Genomic DNA, 23747 nt, shown 5'->3' with positions numbered 1-23747 from the left:
CTATAATTTCAAAGACATTTTTATCTTCATTTTTGGCTGGTTTTTTTGTTGTTGTTGTTAGTGGCTCCAAACACGTCTTCCTTATCATCTTCAGGGCCTGGTTAAATCTACTCCATACTTTATTAACAAAAACAAAACAAAAAACACCTTACTTGATCTTATGGTGTTCGCAGTCCATCACTCCTTTTTACAATCAAATGCCTAGAAAAGGCTATTTATACTCATTGCTATGCTTCTTCTGTCATTCATTTCTCAACTCTTTGCAATCAGATTTCGGATTTCATCACTTTACTAAAACTGGTCTCTCAAAAAGTATCAATGATCCCCTAATTGCTAAATTTGCAGGTCTTTACTCAATCTTATTAACTTATCTCTAGCCTTTCACACTATTGACCACTTTTTCTCCTAGATTCTTTTTCTTCCTTGGATATCTGTGATACCAGACTCTCTAGTTATCTTCCTTCTTATCTAATTGCTTCTTATCAGTCTTCTTTTCCAGATCATCTCCAATATCCTGTCCCCCCAACTGTGCCTCTTAACTGTAGTGGATAAAGTTGTCATGGAATCACAAAATATTTGAATTCAAAGAACATATTTACTAACCATGATGCTGAACTCTCCATGTATCAGTTTCCTCATCTATAAAATGAGAGATTTGGAATTGATGATCCCTCAGGTCTCTTCCAGCTCTAAATCTATGTTTTTGTGATAACATGAACTTAGAAAAGTAAATTCATATTATACCCATATTTCTAATTTATTTAACATGGGAGACAACTATACCAATTTTTTAGGTATATACAATGAGAGCTTAGTAATGAAGAAGTGGGTATTTGGAGTATTTTCCTTCAAAGAGAGGATTATTCTAAATAGGAACCAAAATACTGAGACTGTATTCACAGTGGAGGGAAATTTCTCCAAACTGAATCCCTGTTACACTAGCCAGTATACTAAGGTATTAGTATTAACTTTTCTTTTTTACATAAAGATGGAAATAAAAATTACAGGGTCCAAAAAAAAAATCAGCCTTAATCAAGCCTTAATCAACCAAGCCAGCATTAAGTATTAAGCCCTTACTACGTACCTGATACTTCTCTAGGTCCTAGGATTCAAAAACAAACACCACCAGCTCCCAAATAAAATAAACCCAGCTCTTAAGGAACTTACATGATCATTTTAAAATATATTTTGTTATAACCTAGAAAACTGTCAACAACCATAAACATTTCCATGAGTAAAGAAGTTCTGACAATGAGAATTGTGAGTCAAATCCTTAATCCATGACCTAGTTTTTTTTCTTTTTTTTCTTTTTACTGTCTCAACTTTAATGTGGTTTTACCAACATTGTCATTCTTGTCTATGCCCTTATCTGAGTCCCACTTTGGTCTCCTCTATCTGTTTTTAAAATGTTTCATGCTGGGTTTTTTTTTTCCTTCCCTTTAGTTTGTTTTTTGTATGTGCCACTTATACTCAATTCTGGTCAATTAGAGCCCTGCCTTAGAACAAAACTATAGCCAAGGAAAAATTAATACTGTATGGCTATAACTTCTGTTCGTAAATATGTGACCTCTCTACCAGAGGTGACAAATATGCTTCATTCATTTTTTCAGTCCTTTTTCTTTATAATTTTATGATTGTTGCAATAAATGTTTCTCCTTATTTTGCTTAACTCACTCTGCATCAGTTTATGACAAGTCATCTCAGGTTTCTTTGTATTTCATAGTTTTGTATGGCATAATATTCTATTACATTCGTAGGCCATATTCTGTTCAGTCATTCCTCAACTTATATATATTCCCCTCTTTATTTCTAATTCTTCATAACAAAATGTGCAGATATATGTGTATTCATGCATATAGATATATACATATTTTGCATCAATATATTTCTCTCTACCTCTTTAATATCTTGGATGTATATTTCTACTAGTGACTTTATGAGTCTGGTTCTAAATTACTTTCCAGAACAGTTGGACCATTCTTAAATGAGAACTTTATCAATGTACACACACTGATTCATATAAATATTCTATGAAATCATATCAGGACAGAAGTCACTTTTCTCTGACCTTTTTTGCTCTTCACTTTTTGCAAAGTGTTTATCTTTGTTATTGCCTTATTCTTTGTGACTCTGCAATTACATTAATGAGTTTTTGTAATTGAAAAAAGCATTTATTAAAAGCCTAATGAAATGAAATTTTAAAATAAACAAAATAAAGGAGCTGTGGGAACAAGGGGAAGACTAGGTGGTTCAATGGAGAAAAAGCCAGGCCCAGAAATGGGAGGTGCAAGGTTCAAATCTGACCTCAGACACTTTCTGATTGTGTGACCTTGGGCAAGTCACTTAACCCCAATTGCCCAGTCCTTACCATACTTCTGCCTTGGAAATGATATTTGTCTTGATTCTAAGACAGAAAATAAGGGGGGAAGGAGGGTGGGTGGAGAAAGAAGGGGAGAGGGAGGAAGGTGGAGAAACAGAGAGAGCATGTCAAATGGGTACAGGATTGTGTTAGGTATAAGAGATTCAAGGACAAAAGAAAAAGAAAAAATGAAACACTTACCCTGCCATTAAGGAGCTTACATTCTACATAGAGGTGATAGGTGGGAAGAGGAGATATATAAACAGATAAGAAATTGCAAAATATATACCCAAGAAGTGTAAAATAATTGGGAGGAGTACTAATTATTAGGAAAGAAGGAAAGAATTAAAAAACAACTGCAATAGATTAAGGCTGAGCCTACAACAGAAACTGGTGGGGAAAAGCTTTTTTTCCCCACATTTCTTGAATTTAGTTACCCAAATTCTTGGTAACAAATAGTTAATCAGAAAATGTTTCCAAAAACACACAACAAAATTCTTCTGGATTGTGTTCCTCCCAAGCACTTTATTTGTCTAGACGTGACCTAAATGCCATGTGTATTCTCATTTCCTGAATTAGTGAAAACATCAGGAATGAAGCTCCTTTGCACAGTCTTCAGGTAAACTGACCCTGGATAGTTTTGCTTCCTCTTATACAGAAAAGACCTGGAGCTAATCAATCAATAAATAAATAAACTTTTGTTTACATAGGCAAATGAAGGGTTGAACAAGAAATTCTAGTGAATTTGGTGAAAATAACAAATTTGGGAATGATAGGTTCAGAGCTGAAAGGGACCTTTTTTTTATTTTCTGACCAAAACCTACCCCTCATTTTATACTTAAGGAAACTGAAAATTAGGAATTTAAGTGACTTCAAAGGTTGGGAATGCCAGAGGCAGGAATTGAACCCCAGTCTGCTGACTTCATATCAGTTGTGCTCTTTCCACTACATCCCACTCAATTCCTATTTTTCATGCAAATTGGTCAGGCAGTTACTTCAAATGCCTACTTCAGTTGAAGAATTTAGGCTCCGAATTACATGAAATTACTTTTAAATTCTACTTAATAAAATCCTTGATGCTTTTCTAATAATTATTTTAATAACTTTTAATAGATACAAAGCTGTGTCTTGGACTTTGTGCCCATTTTTGTATAATTCATGTTTTTGTATGCAATAGCTCTTCAGTGATTACAGTAATAAATAGGACTACAAGAAAAAAAATGCACGAGTTGTCTGGATTCCATTGATTGTGGCCAGATTTTCCATGCTTCTCTGAATTTGTTCTCAAATATGATAAATCAAATTTATCTTCCAACCTGAACATATTTGCAAATATTTTCAATTTATGAATGGCATAATGAAGCAAAGAGACAATTTAAAACATCAGTCCCAAAGTATTTATTAGCAAAACCTTCACCAACAGACACACCATTGCTACAAATTGATGTTCCAGGTCTTGTTTATGCAGTGGAGACTTTACAATATTTACTTTATATGATAAGACTTATAAGTAGAGTTTGATGTTGTTTGTTCAGCCTATTATGCAGATGGCGCTTGATTAAAATCTATTTTAAACTACAGCGATTACTGCAAGATAGTGTGCATAAAACCGCTCTCCTAGCTCCATTAAAGGCTTGAGTACGACTGCCGTTTATTTTAAATATGCTTATAGACATTTTCAACTTCTCTAGGGACATTTAGATATCAGTGAGGCGCTTTCCTTGAAAGTCTTAACTCCTAGATGATGTAGTCTTAAGATCTATTATCTGAGCAACACAGTTACCACATGCTTTTTTAAAGTGAAAGATTATTGTTTTCTTGTGAGAAATAAGTTAAATACATCACTATAATTAAGCAATAAGCCATGACAGGAGGTGGATTACTAGGAGCTAAGTACACCTCTAGGGATTTTGAGGAATAAATCTGTGCCTATCAGAAGGTTACAAAAATGTGTGTGTTTGTGTTTGTGAGCATGTGTGCATGATTCATAAGTAAAAATAATTTTCTATGCCTTTTGCTTTAATTAATAGTGACATCTCCATGGCTGAGGGGAATCGAAATTAAGGTCTCATCCTAACCACTTTCCATGTTGTTAACATTAATTTTTTGTTGTTCCTAGACAAGGTTGTTTTTTTTTCTCTATTGGCTTGTCATTCTAGGCCCTGAAAAAGCATTGTAGAGGAGTATATTAAAACTGTTGGAACTTGGCATCTTGGAAAAAAGAAAAAAACACCTTTATATGCTTTCCTTTCTATTTTTAAGATTGTTATGACACAGCTTAAATTTGGCTTTGTAATTTCCCATCTTAAAGCCCTGGAAACATTAGAAAATAGATGATTTGATCTAGTGCTTTGAAACTCGAGCATCATTGTAGACACAGACTTGTTTCCATTCAAATGATGGGTTATTGACTGTTTATGCATCCATTTAGCTCATTTCAGACAGAACCGTATCCATCCTCATTGTGTTCATTTCAAATAATGCATGGTCAGAAAACCAATTATTGTTTAAAAATATGATTAATAACTCATTTATACAGTCAGCACACTCATAATCATGTTCCTTTTCAAAATAGCAGACACAATAACAATTAACTGTATTTTTCACATATCATACTCCACAGAGTGGGCCAGGCAAATTTCTCAGATTCTGAGACATTTAACACATTGCAAGGCAGCAGACCCTTGTTGCATTTTCTTCCATGCAAGAAAAATATGAAAAAAGCCAAGAAATGTCCAGCTGTCCCCCACCACCCTTAAAGACTGCTTTAGTATTTAGACTCATCAGACACAAAAAAGCACAAGGAGGTGGAATATTCTCATTTCACAATACTGGACCCTCAGACACAAAGAGATTATCTTCCTAGTCCACTCTCTGTACATTCCATCATCCTGAGTTTGTGGAAAACTCAGTATTCAAACACCTGAACTGATTTTGGTTCCTGGGTGAGTTCCATTTCTTTTAGACTTCATTATCTTTCCTATTGGACAAAAGGGGGAAATTAGACTTTAATGTTGGCTCATGCTCTTTAACTTATGCTCTGCATTCTTCATTCATAATAGATGTGGTATACGGTACTTAAGTCTCTCCCTAAAGAACAAGGAGAGATTGAATTTACAGTGAATAAGAATGCAGTCTTTCAGCTTAATTAAATAGATATTTACAAAGAATTTGGTGGTAGGCACTGGGTGAGTCATCACAGAGCAAGAAGTGATTTCTGATATCATTTAGTCCCATCTCTATTAGATGAAACAAATCTTAATCCAACTTCCAGTTAAAGACCACCAGTGATAAGGAATTGGTTACCTCGTTAAGTCATCTATCCTATAATGTTTAGTCCTTTTTCTGAACTATTATTCCTCAGATCAAGCAAAAGTATTCTATTCTTCAATTTCTATTCTGTTTACAAGACCAAGAAGTCTGATTCATCTTCCACTTGCTAGTGATTGACTTTGATTTAAAGACAGTTTTCATGATGCTATTAAATCTTTTCTCCAGGCTAATGTCCCTATTTCCTTCAGTCAGTTCTTTTACAGTATGGTCTCAAATCTTCTCACTATCTGGGATCACTGACTGAAAGTATGTTAGTTTGTACATGTGCTTCATAAATTGTGGCACTGAATACAAGACAACAAATATGGTCTCATCAAGACTGAATAGAAAAGGACTGTCACCTCTCTTATTCAGGAAGCTATGTTTATTTTAATTCAGTTTAAGACTGAATTATCTCCTTTGTAGTGGTAGGTTTATATTTCATGAAAAGACCTAAGACTTTTTCACATGAATTTTAGACTCCTCACAAGCATGCACAAACTTGTGCAGTTAATTTTTTAAACCCAATTGTATATACTGACACTTACCCCTATTTAATTCTATCTTCTGAGTCTAAGCCCTTCTTTGTAACCTGTCTTCATGGAACTTATAGTTTTGTAGTTACCTTGAATATAGAAAATTTTTAATGTTTACTTTCATGAATAATTAGCAAACCCAAAATTTTATGCAAATTGTCAACATAATTTTTGGTTAGCAAATATTCCCTCAATTAATTATTGCAAATTCCAAACATGGGACATATTAATTTAAAATGGACATAGCAGCTGGGCTGAAGTTTTCCAGATACTATAAATGAAGACAAAATTTGTTATGTAGATTAATAGACTAAACAAGAAGGTGAGGTTGCCAGAGATTGTTAAACTATTTAAAGTAACTATTGTTATTCATGTTAACACTCAACTACTGAGAGTTTGTTCTCTATCACAAACATTTTCTTATTCAGAAGAATTTAATATTCATAGATTTTAAAGATTTCATTTCATATTTCTTTCATATAATTCATAAAAACATTTATGAGTGTTTCTATATACCATAGAAAGCAAATATTTTGCACTATTTACTTGTTTCTTGATCAGTTTACTTTCCACTAAAAAAAGAAAAAGAAATTCACTAAACACCATGATGAGTCTTTTTCTTAATTTTCTTTAGTGAAAATCCTCATCAAAAAGTCTTTGAAGAGAAAAGAAAAAAGTCTTGTACAAAAATATTTTATAGCCATGCTCTTTGTGATGGCAAAAAAAGTGGAAATTGAAGCGGTGTCCATCAATTGGGAAATGGCTGAATAAATTGTGGTATCTGATAGTGATGGAATATTATTGAGCTGAAAGGAATAATGAACTGGAGGGAATCATGAATCATGTAACCACGGAAAAATATTCTAAAGAAAAAAAGAAAAATAAGTCTTTGAAGTTTGGCAGCTAAAACAGCTTAGTGGATAAAGAGCCACACCTGAAAACAGAGAGCCACGCCTTGGGTTCAGATCTATCCCCAGACTCTTCTTCATTATATGACCCCAGGCAAATCACTAAACCCCAGCTGTCTAACCCTTACCACTCTTTTGCTTTGGAACCAATACTTAGTATCAATTCTAAGACAGACAGTAAGGTTTGTTTTTTTTTTAAGTATTTGAAAAGTCTGAATAAATTGTATCCTCTATTTTCCCCTTATTTCTTGATTCCTTAATCCCTCAACTTGGTATAATAAATTAGTTAGGAATAATTTCCTTTTACAGAATGTAGGCCATATTTACGTAAATGGTTAGAGATTCTACCTGTATAATGAATTCCATACGCTACCCATTATGAACTCCATAGTCTTCAGATCCCTTGTATGATGAGATGAGAGTACCAAAGAAACTCTGCAAGTCCTCTGACCCAGTGGTTGTTAATAATAGGTATGTGATAAAGCCAGCTACTTTACATTTTTTCATTCAAGTTCTATCCAAAGGATGTCTTTGGGTATGTTATCCAATTTTGTCAATTAAGTAGATCTGTACATATATATATATATATATATATATATATATATATATATATATATATATATATATATATATTTTTTTTTTTTTTTTAACCCTTACTACCTTCCGTCTTGGAGTCAATACTGTGTATTGGTTCCAAGGCAGAAGAGTGGTAAGGGCTAGGCAGTGGGGTTAAGTGACTTGTCCAGGGTCACACAGCTGGAAAGTGTCTGAGGTCAGATTTGAACCTAGGACCTCCCGTCTCTAGGGCTGACTCTCATTCCACTGAGCTACCCAGCTGCCCCCAGATCTGTATATTTAGCAGATTTGGATTTATCCCATCCAGCCTCTTTACTTCGAAAGGTCATTTGAGAGTGAAAATTCTTTGCTTTGTTAGCTCTCTTCTCTCCCTGTTTGCGTGACCTAGGAATACAGAATAACCTGAATGCTTTATGATATAAGAATTTGCTACAGCTGCTTTCACCACTCCATATATAGCTAACAGAGGGAGTACCAACTATGTATTTTGAGCCCAATTCAATTTTGTTGATGCTTAGAAGAACTTAGACATCATCTTCCATTTTATTTATACCTGTACTTTTCTCACCTTCCTCTCCACCTTTGAAGTTTTTCCCATTAGTCCCAGCCAAACCTCTTTAGGATTAAATTCCTGTTCCAAAATGGAAATTCTGGCCAATTAGCAAACTCTACTTATCTACATAATATAAATCTAGTCCTCAGTAAGTACACTTAAAATCACACTTACCCTTAAACACACAGTTCTCATCCAGTTAGTATCTACTGTTTCTCTCTAATCTTTGATATAATTCTGAATTGAAATCCCTATATACCAAGCAGAAACTCAGGTCCCATCCAAAAGAGCATCAAATCTAGAGTCCCAGGTTTGAATCCTGACTCTACTGTTAGACTCTAGTTATGTGATCTCAGGCAAATTACTTAGCATCACTGAACATCAGTTTCCTCATCTATTAATAAGGGGGATTAGACTAGATAATTTCTATGGTCTCTGTCAGTCCTAAATCTATGGTCTTTTGATCCATCCTAGTAACTCCATTAAGCTCAAGCCAGATAATTCATTAAAGCATTTTTGCTATAGCCTTTTTGTTATTGAGGAAATTGTTTTGCATCATTATCATGAAACATTGCTTTGTTTCTCGAGTTGATTTCTTCCATTTAACATATTTAAGAAAACCTTATTATTGGATTTTCATTCTTTCAGACAAACCACACCACTGGTTAATGTGAACAAGTGAGGATTTTGTTTTTTATTTGAGTCTCTGATGTAGTAGTTATAAATGTAAAGTTGAGATACTTTAAGGATATATGATTACATTTGTGTGAAAGTTATCTCCGTGCTTTCCTGATATGATTTGTCATCCCTTACCCCCACACACATACACACCCATCTCACAGTAGCCAGCATATGAGCAATGAAATAATTAGACTAATCAACAGATAACAAAACTATAATCCATTAGTAGGACTTATATTTTCCAGCTTCACAGAAACTGGCAGAACTCTCACTCTGCTGGCATACTCTTCAAAACAGTTCTTTTTACATCCTGAGGAAGAATTAGATGGTATGGGAATGGGAGGAGAATCCTGTAATGTATAAAGATTATTTCTGAAGATTTGAAAACTGTTAAAACTTTTCAGAAAGCTTCCACGTTAGGATTTTATCCAGATAAATTTATAGATTTTTGTTGGTTCATTTATGCAAAGATACCACAAAGTCACAAGTCAAATTGTCATTCAACTCTATATTTAGAGGACTTTGTTATCAGGATGAGCCTGTTGGTACATGTACTTTTCCCCTAGACATACATTTATGGAAAATTGGAGGGACCTGAGAGAGTGTCCATATTTCAGAAAAGCTAAGATAATCTTGACTCAAGAAGGGAGTAAATCTACTTAACAGAATGTGAAGAAATCTGTGGAAATCAGTGCCATTAAAATGTGTTTGACCCAAACCCTAAGCAACTTTCATAATTACTCTCAGACTCATAAAAAAGAAAAAAAGAGGAATAGTTGAGTCAATATAACAGGGTAATAATTCTATAAAGATAGTTTAAAATTATGTTTAAAGACTTGTTATGTAAGCTGTGAGGGACACAGTTATAGCTTACATGAGATATCAAGTTTTTATATGAGCCCAAAGCTACAAATAAAAATGCTACTTAGGATTGTGCGTGTGTTTCTGTTAGCCTAAATGAAAAACAGCAATTTGGTTTGGCCTGTGTTTTAGTGGGCCCCTCTGTAATTCTACTATGATCCTATTCCAGATAAATGGCGGGGAGAAACGGCCTGCTTCTGATATGGGAAAGAAACCAAAAACTCCCAAAAAGAAGAAGAAGAAGGACCCTAACGAGCCTCAGAAGCCTGTGTCTGCCTATGCATTATTCTTCCGAGATACCCAGGCAGCCATCAAAGGCCAAAATCCAAATGCTACTTTTGGTGAAGTCTCTAAAATTGTGGCCTCGATGTGGGATGGTTTAGGAGAGGAGCAAAAACAGGTAAGAAGTGTTACAAAAGGGAGTGGGAGTTAACTTGATTGTAGAAATTGGGTAAGCTGCAGAGAAATAGTTTCTAAGTGCTTTGAATGGCTTCTTCAATGTCTGGAATGAATGACAGAAAATGGGCCACATCAGAGCCACACTTTTGGAGCCTTTCATATAATATTATATGCCACTTTATTGCTCTACTATATGTTACTTTCTTTTTGTTTCAAGGTTTATATAGTGCAGTTACTTTTGAAAAGAACTTTACATGCCTCAGCTGTGATTACATCATTCCCTAGAGTTTTGCCAGTGTGATCATAAAGACTAAAAAATCCTCAGGGTGTTTTCAAAATTGTCCACACCTCTCTACAGCATTTACTGTTTACTCTTTTGTCATCAAAACCCAGTTTTATTCTTTGCTAAATTAGCCAAATCTTAAGCTCATCTACCCTCAGCCACTCCCTAAAGACCACCAAGGTATGCTACCCAAACCCTTCTACAACATACATCCACATTGGATTAAGTGGGAACATATGTGCAATTTGTTTTTTCTTTTAATATATCCCCATAGTATCACCGAATACTTTACTAGGGGAAGACCGAGTGAGAGACTGTTTCTCAGTCGTGTCCTGAGGTGTTTCAGTTCTTAGGGACAGTGGGGAATCGGCTAGTGAAGTGGAACTCAGAGTTACTGCCGTCCCTTAACTGTGACCCAGTTTTGCCCCATTTTCTAAACATGTTTATCATAACCCTTCAACGACCAGACAAGTTGGCATTCTCATTTAAACAATGCAGCAGCTAACAGGAGATTTATGTGCAATGAGGGGGAACACACTGGTCATTGAAATGCTTAAGTATCTGAAGCTTGAGGATTTGGGGAATATGAACATCTCCTTAATGATGAGTTACTCCCACATTTGGTTCCTTTGCCTCTTAGTTGATTTATAGAGCATTTCATTTCTTTTCATTGGGTTCTTGAAATCATTTCAGAAGAAACAGTATCTGTGCCCTGCCACCTCGTCTTAGAGTCTAAAAATGCCTTTGTATTGTGAAAATTAACTCGGGTTTCCCTGAAGTAGAAACTGCTGCTTAGGTCACATATGCCACCCCCCAACCCTCTTTTGTGTTATACAGATATGAGGGCTGTAAATGTTGATTTAGCCACCCTGATATCTAGCCTACAGAGGTCCATTCAGTGGAAAAGAAAGAAAGTTGTGCCTCTAAGCCATAAGGTGCCACTGAATTCTATTGAAGGAGAAAACAAAATCTTTCAAGCATGTTACTTCAGCCAAGTTCAGAGGCAATGCAGTAATTATTTCAAGAAAAACAGTTATTTGAATAAGCAAAATATGGGTGTCTCCATACATTGTCCCAAAAAATGCTCTCTGATCTGATGCAGTTTCTATGTTATAGGGCCATATTCTGAACTCAGAATGGTTATAGACCAATAATGTTCAAAGTGTCCTCAGAGAGCCTCCCTAGGCTATTCTCTTGTGATGCTGATGTTTTTAATGGCATAATGGTATAGTAGATAGAATGCTGGGCTTTCAGACAGTGAAACTTCAGTTCAAAGCCCATCCAATACTGTCACGATGGGCAAGCTACTTTAGCCTTTCCAAGTCTCAGTTTCCTCATCTGTAAAATTAAGGGACTGGACTTGATAGCCTCCAAGGTCTCTTCCACCTCTAAATGTGTGATCTTATGTTTCTGGCACTGGTTTAAAATACAAATCAAAAAGACTGGAGCTCTAGTTAATTTTCCTATTTTTAGTAGCATCACCATTTGCAATTTTGGTAGGACTTTTTTTTTTTAGTGGGAAAATGTTGAAAAGGGATTTTAGGTGGGCTGCAGGTCTTTTTGCACTAAGAGGTTCATAAATCGAGAGATTGCCCTAATCATGTTTTCTCCTTCCTTTGATGATAAAAATAAGCCACAGCAACACTGTGGCTTACATTTCTAATGTAGACATTCATTGCATAACAAAATTATAGAGCAATGTCAAAGGCTTCTTCATAAAATCATCATGGGATCCTAGATAGAGAGCTGGAAGAGCCCTGCATTGTTCTCATACATGTATGATGACATAGCTTGTTCCAAATACTTTCTTGCATTTACATTTCCCCATCTCTTAATTAAGATCTTATAATTTAAAAATTAAATATTGCATTCCTTAGATGACTCAGCATATTAGGGATCATGAAGCAAAAGTCTTAGGTAGAGTCTAGTTGGAAACTTGATATGCCAGGGAAAGGACATCAATATGAGAAATGCCCATTCCTTATGAATATTATTTTCTTCTATAAAAGCATCCTAAGTCATAGGTACTTGGACAAGGGATTAGCAGAAGCACCAATCTCTACCTCCAAACAGGAGACTGTTTTTGTGTTATTGACTGCCTCTCAGCACTGTTGGGAGAGAGGGCTTCATAAACTTCAATGCACCAGAGAAATAAGAACTCTTATGACAGGCAACTTCACATTGTTTTTATTTATTTAACTTCATTAATATAGCCAAATGGTCCCTTTTCCTCCTAGAATGGTGGCTTGCTTAAACAGGGATGGTGAGATTTGCCTAGGGAGAAATTGAAATGGACAGTGATTGTCTTTCTGCAACTATAGAAAACACTACCTAAAGGTCCAGACCATCTTGGAAAAGAATTAGGTCAGGGAGATGAAACCAGCTCATAATTCCTAGAAACAGAATCTTGCATGTGGAGGACCAGGGCTCTGTTCTCAGGAGACAGACCTCCTGGAGCTTGAAAGGGCTCCCAACAAAATAAAGACATTTGCCTAGATTTTACATTTCACCATCATGAGAATTTCAGTAAAATATCCATAAGTGTTATTATGGTGTATTACCACCTGTTCATTCCCTTTATGTTGACTCACTGTGCCAGCATAATGTAATATCTGTGTTTCAAACTAAATTAATTCTACTTCACCCTCATTTAATATTCAAATTGGAGAGCACACATACTGTTATTTATTTTTAAAGGAATGTCGCTAGAGCAGATTAGAGGCAGGCTGTTAAGCTCCAAAATTTAGGACAAATGTGCATGTTAGGAAACAAAGCCACATGAGTGATTGGCATCGTGCAGGCAGCTGGTTCAAATGGGAGGGTAGGATTCCATGGACTTGCAATTGTGCACAACTGCTGTTGTCCTAATAGCCCACAATTACAAACTGCTACAAATGTAAACACAAACTGGGAAAATGGACAAAATTATTGATGACTTATTGGGGGCTTAGAAAATTATAATATTTAAGAAAAACTAGCTATTAGGGAGATTACAATTGAATGTTTTCTTGACTGAACATGGGAGCATGAGTAATAGAGTTGCTATGTGTTTATATCACATGTTCCCTCATCAGGGAATGTATGAGGGAAGAAGAAGCCATGAAGAATGGCAGGTTTTTATTTTCAGAATCCATGGTGAGTGAAGGAATATGTATGTGTGTGTATGTATGTATATATATGTGTGTGTATATATATATATAAATATATATATACAGAGAGAGAGATTGAGGAGAGAGAGAAAGAGAGACTTGGGTCACTATGAATATCTGTACAAAGAGAGAATTTGAAGAAAAGCAGAAAGAAGAGATCAAATCATCTGAGGTACACAAAATCACATATACACATATACATATATATATACATACATATACACACACACATGAACTCAGACAGAAACTCTCTCTCTCTCTCCCTCTCTCTCTCTCTCTCTCTCTCTCTCTCTCTCTCTCTCTCTCTCTCTCTCTCTCTTTTTCTCTCCCTCTCTCCCTTTCTCTCTCTCTCTCCCCCAAAATCATTTGGGAAAAAATGCACCTATCAGAAATATCTTCATTTTATACTTTAGAAAATGGTGCTGACTCTGAAGTGGGAACAGAATTGTGTTGGGGATTCCAACTGGAGGTTTTAAATGCTAATGAATCGTAAGACAATAGATATAGCTCATTTCAGTAAGCTAGTAAGTTGTCTTTTTTTTTTTAAGAAGCCACCAGATGGGGAAAGTAAAATAAAACAAGTTATCAGTGTGATGTTGTTCTTTGCTACTTATTTTTCACTGACTAGAAACTATAAAGGGAAAAAAGAACCTTAACTATGTTCCATCTTTTGTATTAGTCTCATTGGATTTCCAGCAATCCTCAGCATTCTTTTTTAAAATGAGATTCCAGTTAAATCTTCTGTCTATCTAAGTATTCTTGAATTCTTTTCTACTGCTCATCTCAATATAGATCCCATGTGCACTGGCTACTGTGAAGCTCAAACTAAGCCTATTAAATAAGAGTCTCTCTGGCTTTGAAGCAGACAGGAGTGGTCCAAATAGCTATAAAGGGTGCTCAGGTCATTTTCAGCCAAGTCAAAGCAGCTCTTAAATGGAAAAGGAAAGTCACTTTAAATCAGAACCAGATGTAAATGTACTAAATGAACCTTAAGTTCCTAATTGGAGACACAGTAAGGCTGTAATACATTTAGCAAATTACAAACAAAATGTTCTTGTTTACATTACATTAAATGGCTTTAAAGCTTCAGCCAAAGAGCTAAATAAACATGCTGTTATGCTAAAAATGGAATGGAATGCCTATTCAGAGTTTGGTATATTTGGAAGGGACCACAACCTCTGTATGTGTGTATTTGTACATGTGTGTGCATATGAGTGAGAGTGTAGTGTGTGTGTGTGTGAGAGAGAGAGAGAGAAAAACAGACAAAGAAAAAGAAACAGAGGGAGAGGGAGAGAGGGAGGGAGAGAGAGAGAGAGAGAGAGAGAGAGAGAGAGAGAGAGAGAGAGAGAGAGAGAGAGAGAGAGAGAGAGAGAGAGAGAGAGAGAGAAAGATATTTACTTAAATGCTAAGTCTTGTGGTAGAAAAAGAAAATAGATTTACCTCAGGCTCCAGAATTTAATGATCGGCAAGCACTTGCAAGAGAAGTATTTGAGCATTGTAACATATGCCTTCTTTCAGGCTGCATAATTCATATCCAGCAATATTAGCCATAGAGGTTCAGCTCACTAGCAACACCTCATTATTTTATCCCTCAGTATTTATTCCTATGTTTGACGCCTCATGAAATTACTGTTAATGTGTTTATATAAGGGCAGATCTGACACAAGTGGGAAGAATTTAATTTCCCACTCATTCTTTCCTGCTGATGTGTCCTCTTCCCCTGGTAGAAGTGGCAAGTGTAAATAGTTAATTTGCTTCAATTATGAGCCTGTCCTGCTAAATTAGAAGCAGCAGGGATATGAAGAGCCAGAATTATACTTATGAGGCAGCTGACAAATCCTCTGAGCCCACAAAATCAAATCATTTACTCCTCATTGGTGCTCAAACACCCACTAGATAAATGATGCCATTTATCCCTTATCATCCCATGGAACTTGGATTTTATGTCACCAGTACTTACATTACCTAAAGGCCTGTTATACTCTAGCATTCACATATGGACTTCTTGGCCTTCCCATTAAAACTATCTTGCTTATGGAAGGAAACCTTCTAGTCTTTCGCCAGAAAAGTTTTCCCTGGAGGCAATATCAGGATTTTCTACTGAGGTTCTCCTCTGTGGTACAGAGGCAGATGTAGGATTCTGAATGGTAATACCAATTAAAGCCAACCTTTGTTCAGTTCTACCATTTCAGACCAATAAGCATTTATTAGGCACTGACTTTGCACAAGACACCACGGAAGGTACTAAAGGTAAAAAGACAAAAGGTAAAATGTACTTGCCTTCAACACACTTACATTCTACTTCGCCAAACTTGAAGGGCCCCAGGTGATAGACGGTGTGTCTTATATGGCCCACGTCCATCTAGCATGCCAAACCGACTCACTATGATAACAGCTACATACTTGCCACACAATTCCTACATTGTGATTAAAAGTAATTCTTCTAAGGTTAAGGCAAGTTTAAGTTGACCTAACTATGCATGAGACGTAGTCACAAACAGTTATATATTAAGTGAATATTTATATCAAATCTCCTTTATTCCATTGATTTCCACTTCAATTTAGACTGCATTTCTATAGAAGGAAAAGAAAATAACAAAGTACTAAAAAAAATTCCTCAGAATGCTAATACTTACTCAAAGCCATCTTCTCCCTTTCTCCATGTGCTATCTGTCTATATTTCTATCCCTTTTACAAAAATCTATCCCTTTACTAAAAATAATGCTATAGAAGATCAGAATAGAATAATATCTATGTAGGTTGCAGTTATTGGAAAAGTTCAGTGAAGGAGGCCGGACATATAACCTGAGAACTGGAGACTGAGCAAGCAGGACAGAATGAGAAGAACATTTAAAGGTGGAAAAATAACAATAAAATGTTTAAGTTCCTGCTACAGTACGTGCCAACCTGAGCAAAGTCATAGGAGTGAGGCAGTTCATGGAGCAATGAAAAAATTAATTAACCTGATTGTAGTAAAAAGTTTTAGTTGAACTATATATTCAGACAACTGAGTGGAGGTCAAAATGTAGACAGCCCCAATGGGGTGAGGAGTTTTGGACGTTACATTTGCATTATCTTGAGAATTCATTTAAAAGCATAGGTATATGAAAATACGGCACATGGCTAATTCTTAATTTGCTGAGCACTTTCATTGACTCCGTGGGGTTTAAGTGTCCAGTCAGCCACACAGGCAATATCATTACTTCTGGTATTAACAGAAACCCCTAACTAGAAGAGCTAAATGGGAATATATTTAAAAATACAAAGAGTGTTTGCCATCTCTCATTTCCACTTAAGGGTGCTGTGGTAGCTTTAAGCGCAGTTGCCAAACTGTCAATAAATACTTGTTGCTCTTAATGACTAATTGATAACCAAGAGGGTCTAATAGGCCTCTTACCTGAGAAGACCATTTGCAGTGCTGGATGAATCAGCAGGAATCTTCTTCAGCCCTGCAGGATAGCAGACAGCAGTGGACCTCCTGCTAAGTGTGCTCAAAGTGAGAAATCAGACACTCATATCAGATAACTGCTGCACTTTATCCAATTTGGAAACAGGAATTTTCAGGGGGTATCCTGGAAGTGAGACATATGCAATCATAGTTTTGCTAATAATATGTTGACTCTATAATGATCTTATTTTCAAAATGTCCTTCTTGATTCCATATTCAAGCAAATCTAGACTTAGCATGCTTTGGTCTTTACATTCATCCAACTGTCAACAATTCTGTCTACGGTGCATTCGGTTAAGCATTGGGAGAGATGAAAGAATAAATAAAATAGAAGAATATCATCCCTGCCTGACTGCAAGCAGCTTACAATTGTACAGGAGTGATTAGACATATGCCCAGCTAAATATAATAAAAATTAGAATATGATGAACACATAAGAGAAGGAAGAAGTTGTATCCAGCTGTAGATAACAGAAAAGGTTTACTGGAGGGCAGTTACATGTGAGCTTGGCCTTAAAATATAATTAGATGTTAATATACAGAGATGGAAGGAAGAGAAGAGTTTTCCATGCATGGGAAATAAAATGAACCAAGTTGTAGAGGGAGAAGGGCTAATATAATAGAAGGATGCTATCTAGCACTTTTTTTGAAGTCTGATTCTGCCAAAATATACACATGGTTTTCAGCAGACTTGTTAGCTATATTTTTTCATGAACTATCAGCTAAATGATGATGATGGTAATTGATAGATAATAATTCATTTCATTAGAATTTATTAAGTATGAAATTTCTACCCAAGAGTGTGATTGTTGTTTTTGAAATGACAATGCCATACTATAGTGGTAGATATTCATATATTGCTAAAGAACCAATTTGAGGTTTTTTTTTGGAGAGCACATTTTCTTTTATTTAAAGAATGTTTATATGTTATTTTTTCCTCAATTGCATGTAATAATTTTTTTATAATTTTTGAGTTCCATGATCTCTTCCTCTTTCTCCTCTTCCCATTCACAAGAAAGCATGCTCTTAGATTACATATGTTCAGCCGTGCAAAACATATTTCCATATTAGCCATATTGCAAAAGAGAACAAGAAACACCTCCCCAAAAGAAAAAAAAATTCTTTATTAAAAGGAGTATATTTCAATCTGCATTCAAACTCCATTGGTTCTTTCTCTGGAAGTAGATGGCATTTTCATCATAAGTTCTTCTGAATTGTCTTGTATCATTGTATTGCGGAGAATAACTAAGTCACTCACAGTTGATCATCATATATTATTACTGTTACTATGTGCAATGATCTCCTGGGTCTGCTCACTACACTTTGCATCAGATACAAGCCTTCTCAGGTTTTTCTAAAACTATCCTGTTCATCATCTCTTTTAGCAAAATAGTATTCTATCACAATCATATGCCATGATTTGTTCAGCCATTCCCCAGGTGATAATGAGAAGCCTCTTGATTTCAAATTCCTTGCCTCCACAAAAAGGGTCCCTATAAATATTTTTATACATAGATGACCTTTCCCTTTTTTCTTTGATCTCTTTGAGATATAGACCACTCGTATTGCTGGCTCAAGGAGAATGCTTAGTTTTATAACCTTTGGGGCATAATTTTAAATTGTTCTCCAAAATGGTTGGATCAGTTCACAATTGCATTTTCTCCATCCATTCCAACATTTGTCATTTTCTCTTTCTGTCATCTGAGCCTATTTGATAGGCATGAGATACTACTTCAAAGTAGTTTTAATTTGCATTTCTGTAGTCAATAGTGACAGAGCATTTTTTCACATGATTATAGATAGCTTTGATTTCTTCTTCTGAAAACTATTCATATGCTTTAACCATTTATCAATTTGGAGAATTACCAAAGAACCAAGGAAAAAGGTAAACCTTTCTACAAAGTGTTCACAAAGAAGCAACTGAGTTGACACTGGAAACAAGAAGGTAACAACTGCTGCTATCTTACTCAAAAAGGTACTAGTCTCTGTTCCACTCTGAAAGTGCAGGTAGGAAACATATTAAAAAGCATGAAGAACTAAAGTCACCCAAGTTGGCATTTTTAAATTGCCCCTATGTTGTGGCTGTAGAGTTGAACATGTTCAAAAGAAGGAAAGTAGAAGATCCAGGTGATACCTCTAGAGAAGAGAGCAGTACAGTTTTTGAAAGTCTGGTTGCCTGGATTGTGTTTTGTCTGTCTCAGTGTCATCTATAGTGTGTATATATCCCTAGAAAATTTTTGTGCATTGGGCCATGCTCTAAATTGCTTGAGATTCAGAGCAAAGAGTACAAAATAATACCTCAGCATCCCCAGGTCAAATGTACTTTTGAGAGCACCTTCAAAACTTTTTTCAATTTTCCATTTCAAAGATAATTCATCCTTGCAGTCACTGGTTGGGAAGGCTTGTTGAGACTCCCTATTAATACTACTGCTTTTCCTCTGCAGCATTTCTTGCTAAGGCACATTTAAATCTATAGCCCTATTTTTAAATCCCTTGTCTGAATCTCAGTGTCACATGAGCAGAACAAAAGGGAAATTCATGAGAACCTAGTACTCTATTGCATTATTCTTAGCCTAAGCCACACAACTAGTATATGGTAGGGAAGCCCTCTTAGTGTCTCAGAAGACTATCATTACAAAGCAGCTAAAAGGTTCAATGAAGAGAGCATTAAGCCTGAAGATAGGAATGCAAATTACAATCTGGCCTTAGAAACTTATCAACTGAGTGACCCTGGGCAAGTCAGTTAACCTCTAAGTTTCTTCAATTGCATAAAAAGAATGATAGGTTCAAAGAAGGTAATATTTGTAAAGCACAGTGCCTAGCATATAGTAAGTGCTATAAATGTTTATTCCTTTCTCTTTCCCTCTCCCCCAGATATTTCCTAGGGACTGTCATTATCCTTCTGTAAATGCTGATTTCGACATCTCCAAGGGTTTTATTAGTCTAAGACATCTCTCAATCAAGTTGTATCATAAATAATTTGTCTAAATTAGCTTAAGGGGTCCAGTTATAAGTAAATGAAGTTTATAGGGAGCAAAGAGGGATAGATTTGTCATCAATGGGCCTGGATTCATACCCTAACTCCAATGTTTTCTACCATAGCAGTCTTGAGCAAGTCATTTAACTTCCTTGAGCTTCCATTTCCTCCACTGTAAAAGGAGAAGATTGGACAAGCTGGCCTTCATGCTATAAATGGATGTTCCCTATAGGTTCAGTTAACTTACAAATATCCAAGAATATCAGTGCAATGTTCATTTCTTTAGACATTTCTATTAAAATAGTGTGTCCTAAAAGAAATTCAGCAAGTGCCAAAATTCTTAGTGTAGGTCTTAGGTTTGAGAACTGAATCCTACAATAAGACTTTTGGGACATCTGTTTTGTATATGTATCAAACACTTGGTTACCAAAATTTGCATTCCTTAAGGACTGGGACTGTTACATTTTTGTCTTACTTTTGTCTGACTGAAAGATACAGGAGGCTTGACTGATACACACAGGAAGTGTATACTTTACCTAATAAATGTAAAACAGTGAAGAACTGGATGACTATTAATCAGATATACTATAGATGGAATTCTTGCCCAGAAACAGATAGTGTTTGAGGGTCTCCCTAGCTCTGAGATTCTACAGTTTTGTAAGGAGCTTAGAGAAGAATTTATTATCCAAGCTGTTTACAGAACAGTACCATCTAGGTAGTAAATGTTCAATAAATGTTTATTGAATTTTAATAAAATGATTTAGAAAGTTAAAAAAAAATTCTCAGCACCTAGTCTACTGCCTGATTCATAGTAGTTGTTTCATCAATGTTTGTTGATAGATTGATAGATGTTTTATCTCTAGCTCACCTCTTCAAGTCTATGAAAAGAAGTTCTTTTACACTCAATTTCTGAAGTCCTGAAAATTAAAGGACTTATTGAGCATAGCTTTATTGTTCATTATGATTAATATATGATAAAAATTATAATGTCTAGCAAATACAAACTTTGAGGATAGTATATTCCCAGTTATAACAGAAACATCTTCATTTGACCTCATAATGTCTGTACTGAATCTAAATTTAGGAGAATTTTATGCTGCCTTCCTTTCCTCTATAAAGTCTTTGTTGAAATAAAACATGACTGGATATAGGCTATGGACCAGCTCAACAAGAGAGGAAGGAGGAAGGGATTAAAAGAGATTTTAAAGTGTTTCCTTTTCTATATCAGTTGTTCTTAGCAGGGTAGTGAGAAAGACAATAAGAAAAGTGTTTTTAAGCATAAAGTTATTGTGGGGATTCCTTTTCACATCCATCAAAATTGGCATTTAAAAAATAATTATGGTATTTTTTGTTAGGAACTATGGATCTACTAAAATATACTTAAATATGAATAACATTTTTCAAATGCATCAGGGATGCAGAAGATGACATTTTACTAAGTTTTGGCTCTCTTGAAGACATCATTAAGTTATTAAGTTATATCAACCTATAAATACATATACACATCTAGATTTCCTCACTGAGATGCATTTCTAGGAGAGAACATGGGAACTTTCTCACAATATCATCTAACTGTTAGCACAGGATAGATTCAAAAGTCTTTTGATAAACTGGAGTAAACTGTATATGTGATGTATTATGATATTCTAATCCTCCTCTGTCCAGCTTTTCACTTTATTTCAACCAGCTGTGCACCATTTGGAAGCCATTTTGCAGCTCAACGAAGCACTAATATTTACAGTATAAATCACATTCCTTTTCAGTGTTTGTCTTTCCCTGAGAGGGACAGAGAGACCATTTCTATGGCTAACTTGCAAATCAGTCCTATCCTTATCACAAGTGAAGGCTGAGTGAAGTGGGCATCATGGAATGTTATTCCCATAAGATGATGACCACTTCTAAGTGCATTCCCTCATCACCCTTTTTAGCTTGTCATGCTACAATAGATGAGCAGAATGTGCCATGACTTTCTCAGGGCCTCTGCTGGAGCTTGCAGATTCCAGGAATCTCCTTAGTATCTCTTCTGTAGAGAGAACATTTTCATTGAGACAGCCTGACACTGTGGAAAATATGCAGAATTCAGAGTCAGATCTTCAGAGTGCAGCTGTGCCTCTTATAACCTATAAGACCTCAAACAAATAACTTAACCTGTGAGCCTCAGTTTATCTGTAACACTGGGCAACCAGATGATGCAGTCGATAGAGTGCTGTGCCTGGATTTAGGAAGACTCATCTTCCCAATTTCAAATAGAGCTTCAGACACTTCCTAGCTATATGACCCTGTGAAAGTCTCTTAACCCTTTTTGCCTCAGTTTCCTCATCAGTAAAATGAGCTGGAGAAGGAAATGACAAACCACTCAAGTATCTTTGCCAAGAAAACTCCATATGGGGTCAGGAAGAGTCAGACATGACTGAAAATGACTCAATAACAATAATATTAGGGGATATTATATTATCATTCTGGGGTGCCTTCCAGCTCTAAATCTATGATTCCTACTTTGCCACTCTTGAAGGTTCAGAATCAGTTCCTATGTAAATATTCATAGGCCAAGTGGCATGTTGAGGACTTCTTTAAGGCATTTTCATCAGAAACTGTGTCAGAAACCAAGTTAGGTCTCAGTAATTTAAGTGCTTTAATACATAAAAAAGAACCATAAGATACTAAGTATTAAAAACCTTAGCTAGGTTTCAAATCTGTGAAGGTCCCAACTAACTAGATAGAATCCACATTAGATTTCCATTCTGATCTGTCCCATTGCCCCATGAACGCTAATACAGAAATATGTCTCTTATAATCATTCCTTTAAATCCTTCCCCGGAACATTTACAGCTAACAAGAGAAAGTGGACCCATCAATCCATGTAATGTGACGTGATGAGTTTACTCCTTTCTAAAGTGGTACTTAGGCATTTATATGAATGATCCCACACAGCCAATCATCAATAGCCAATGGGGAGCCATTTGTGGAAAACATGGGAATATTAATGCTAGTCAGGTACCTCATAACAACATTGATCCCCAAGTGAAACTCAGGGAAAAATATTCACCATGAAATGTATGGAGAAAGCCCTCCTGCAAACCCTACCCTTTCCTTAATGGACACTTAGCAAAAGAAATTAACCCTTTCCTATAATTCTTAGCAGCTTGAAGTTCAACAAAGGAATCAAGTACCAGGTCCTTTGTTAGATGCACTGTCAATTAATGTAAACAAAGGGTGCCATGATGGCATGGCTCTTTTAGGAGACAACAAATGACAAAAGAGTAAAAGATGTAATCAGGCCAGCCTCCGTGTGAATGGAAGATTGTTTCTTGATCTGACTTTTTAAACAATTATCCTTTTGATAAGTGTGTCAAAGACTGAACAACCTTTGGAAACTAGATGGACCCTAGTTACCTGAATGAGGGTCACTTTGAGTGTCCTATTAAGAAAAAATAAAACAGAAATGCTTAGGTTATATAAATATGTGTTATTATCAAAGACATGTTTACTAAAATATTTGCTTTGAAGCTATAAATAGGAACTCTATCTTTATGGGAAAGGACATCTCAAAAGGTTTCTGTAGTATTAAGAATAAATGTAAACCCTGCCAGTTTAACATTACAATTTATGTCTTGAAGAGGGGCTTTAAAGAAACTATATACAGAAATCTGCCTCTCCTAAGGAAAAATAAATCAGCAAATAACTATAAAACCATGTGTTTCTCAAG

The 23747-nt window shown here is 35.7% G+C and overlaps 1 protein-coding gene across 2 annotated transcripts in view; it reads left to right on the top strand.

The window, feature by feature from the left end:
* Positions 1–23747, top strand: part of TOX (thymocyte selection associated high mobility group box) — a 370502-nt gene that overhangs the window by 313729 nt on the left and 33026 nt on the right. For both annotated transcript variants that reach the window (XM_001368349.5, XM_056823952.1), the window contains one exon: positions 9956–10186. In XM_001368349.5, the coding sequence (XP_001368386.1) occupies positions 9956–10186 (231 nt within the window). The remainder of the gene's footprint in view (positions 1–9955; positions 10187–23747) is intronic.

Source organism: Monodelphis domestica, chromosome 3 (genome assembly GCF_027887165.1).
Source record: "Monodelphis domestica isolate mMonDom1 chromosome 3, mMonDom1.pri, whole genome shotgun sequence".
NCBI lineage: Eukaryota > Metazoa > Chordata > Mammalia > Didelphimorphia > Didelphidae > Monodelphis > Monodelphis domestica.
The sequence above is the reverse complement of the archived record's forward strand: the minus strand, read 5'-3'. Positions and strand labels throughout refer to the sequence as shown.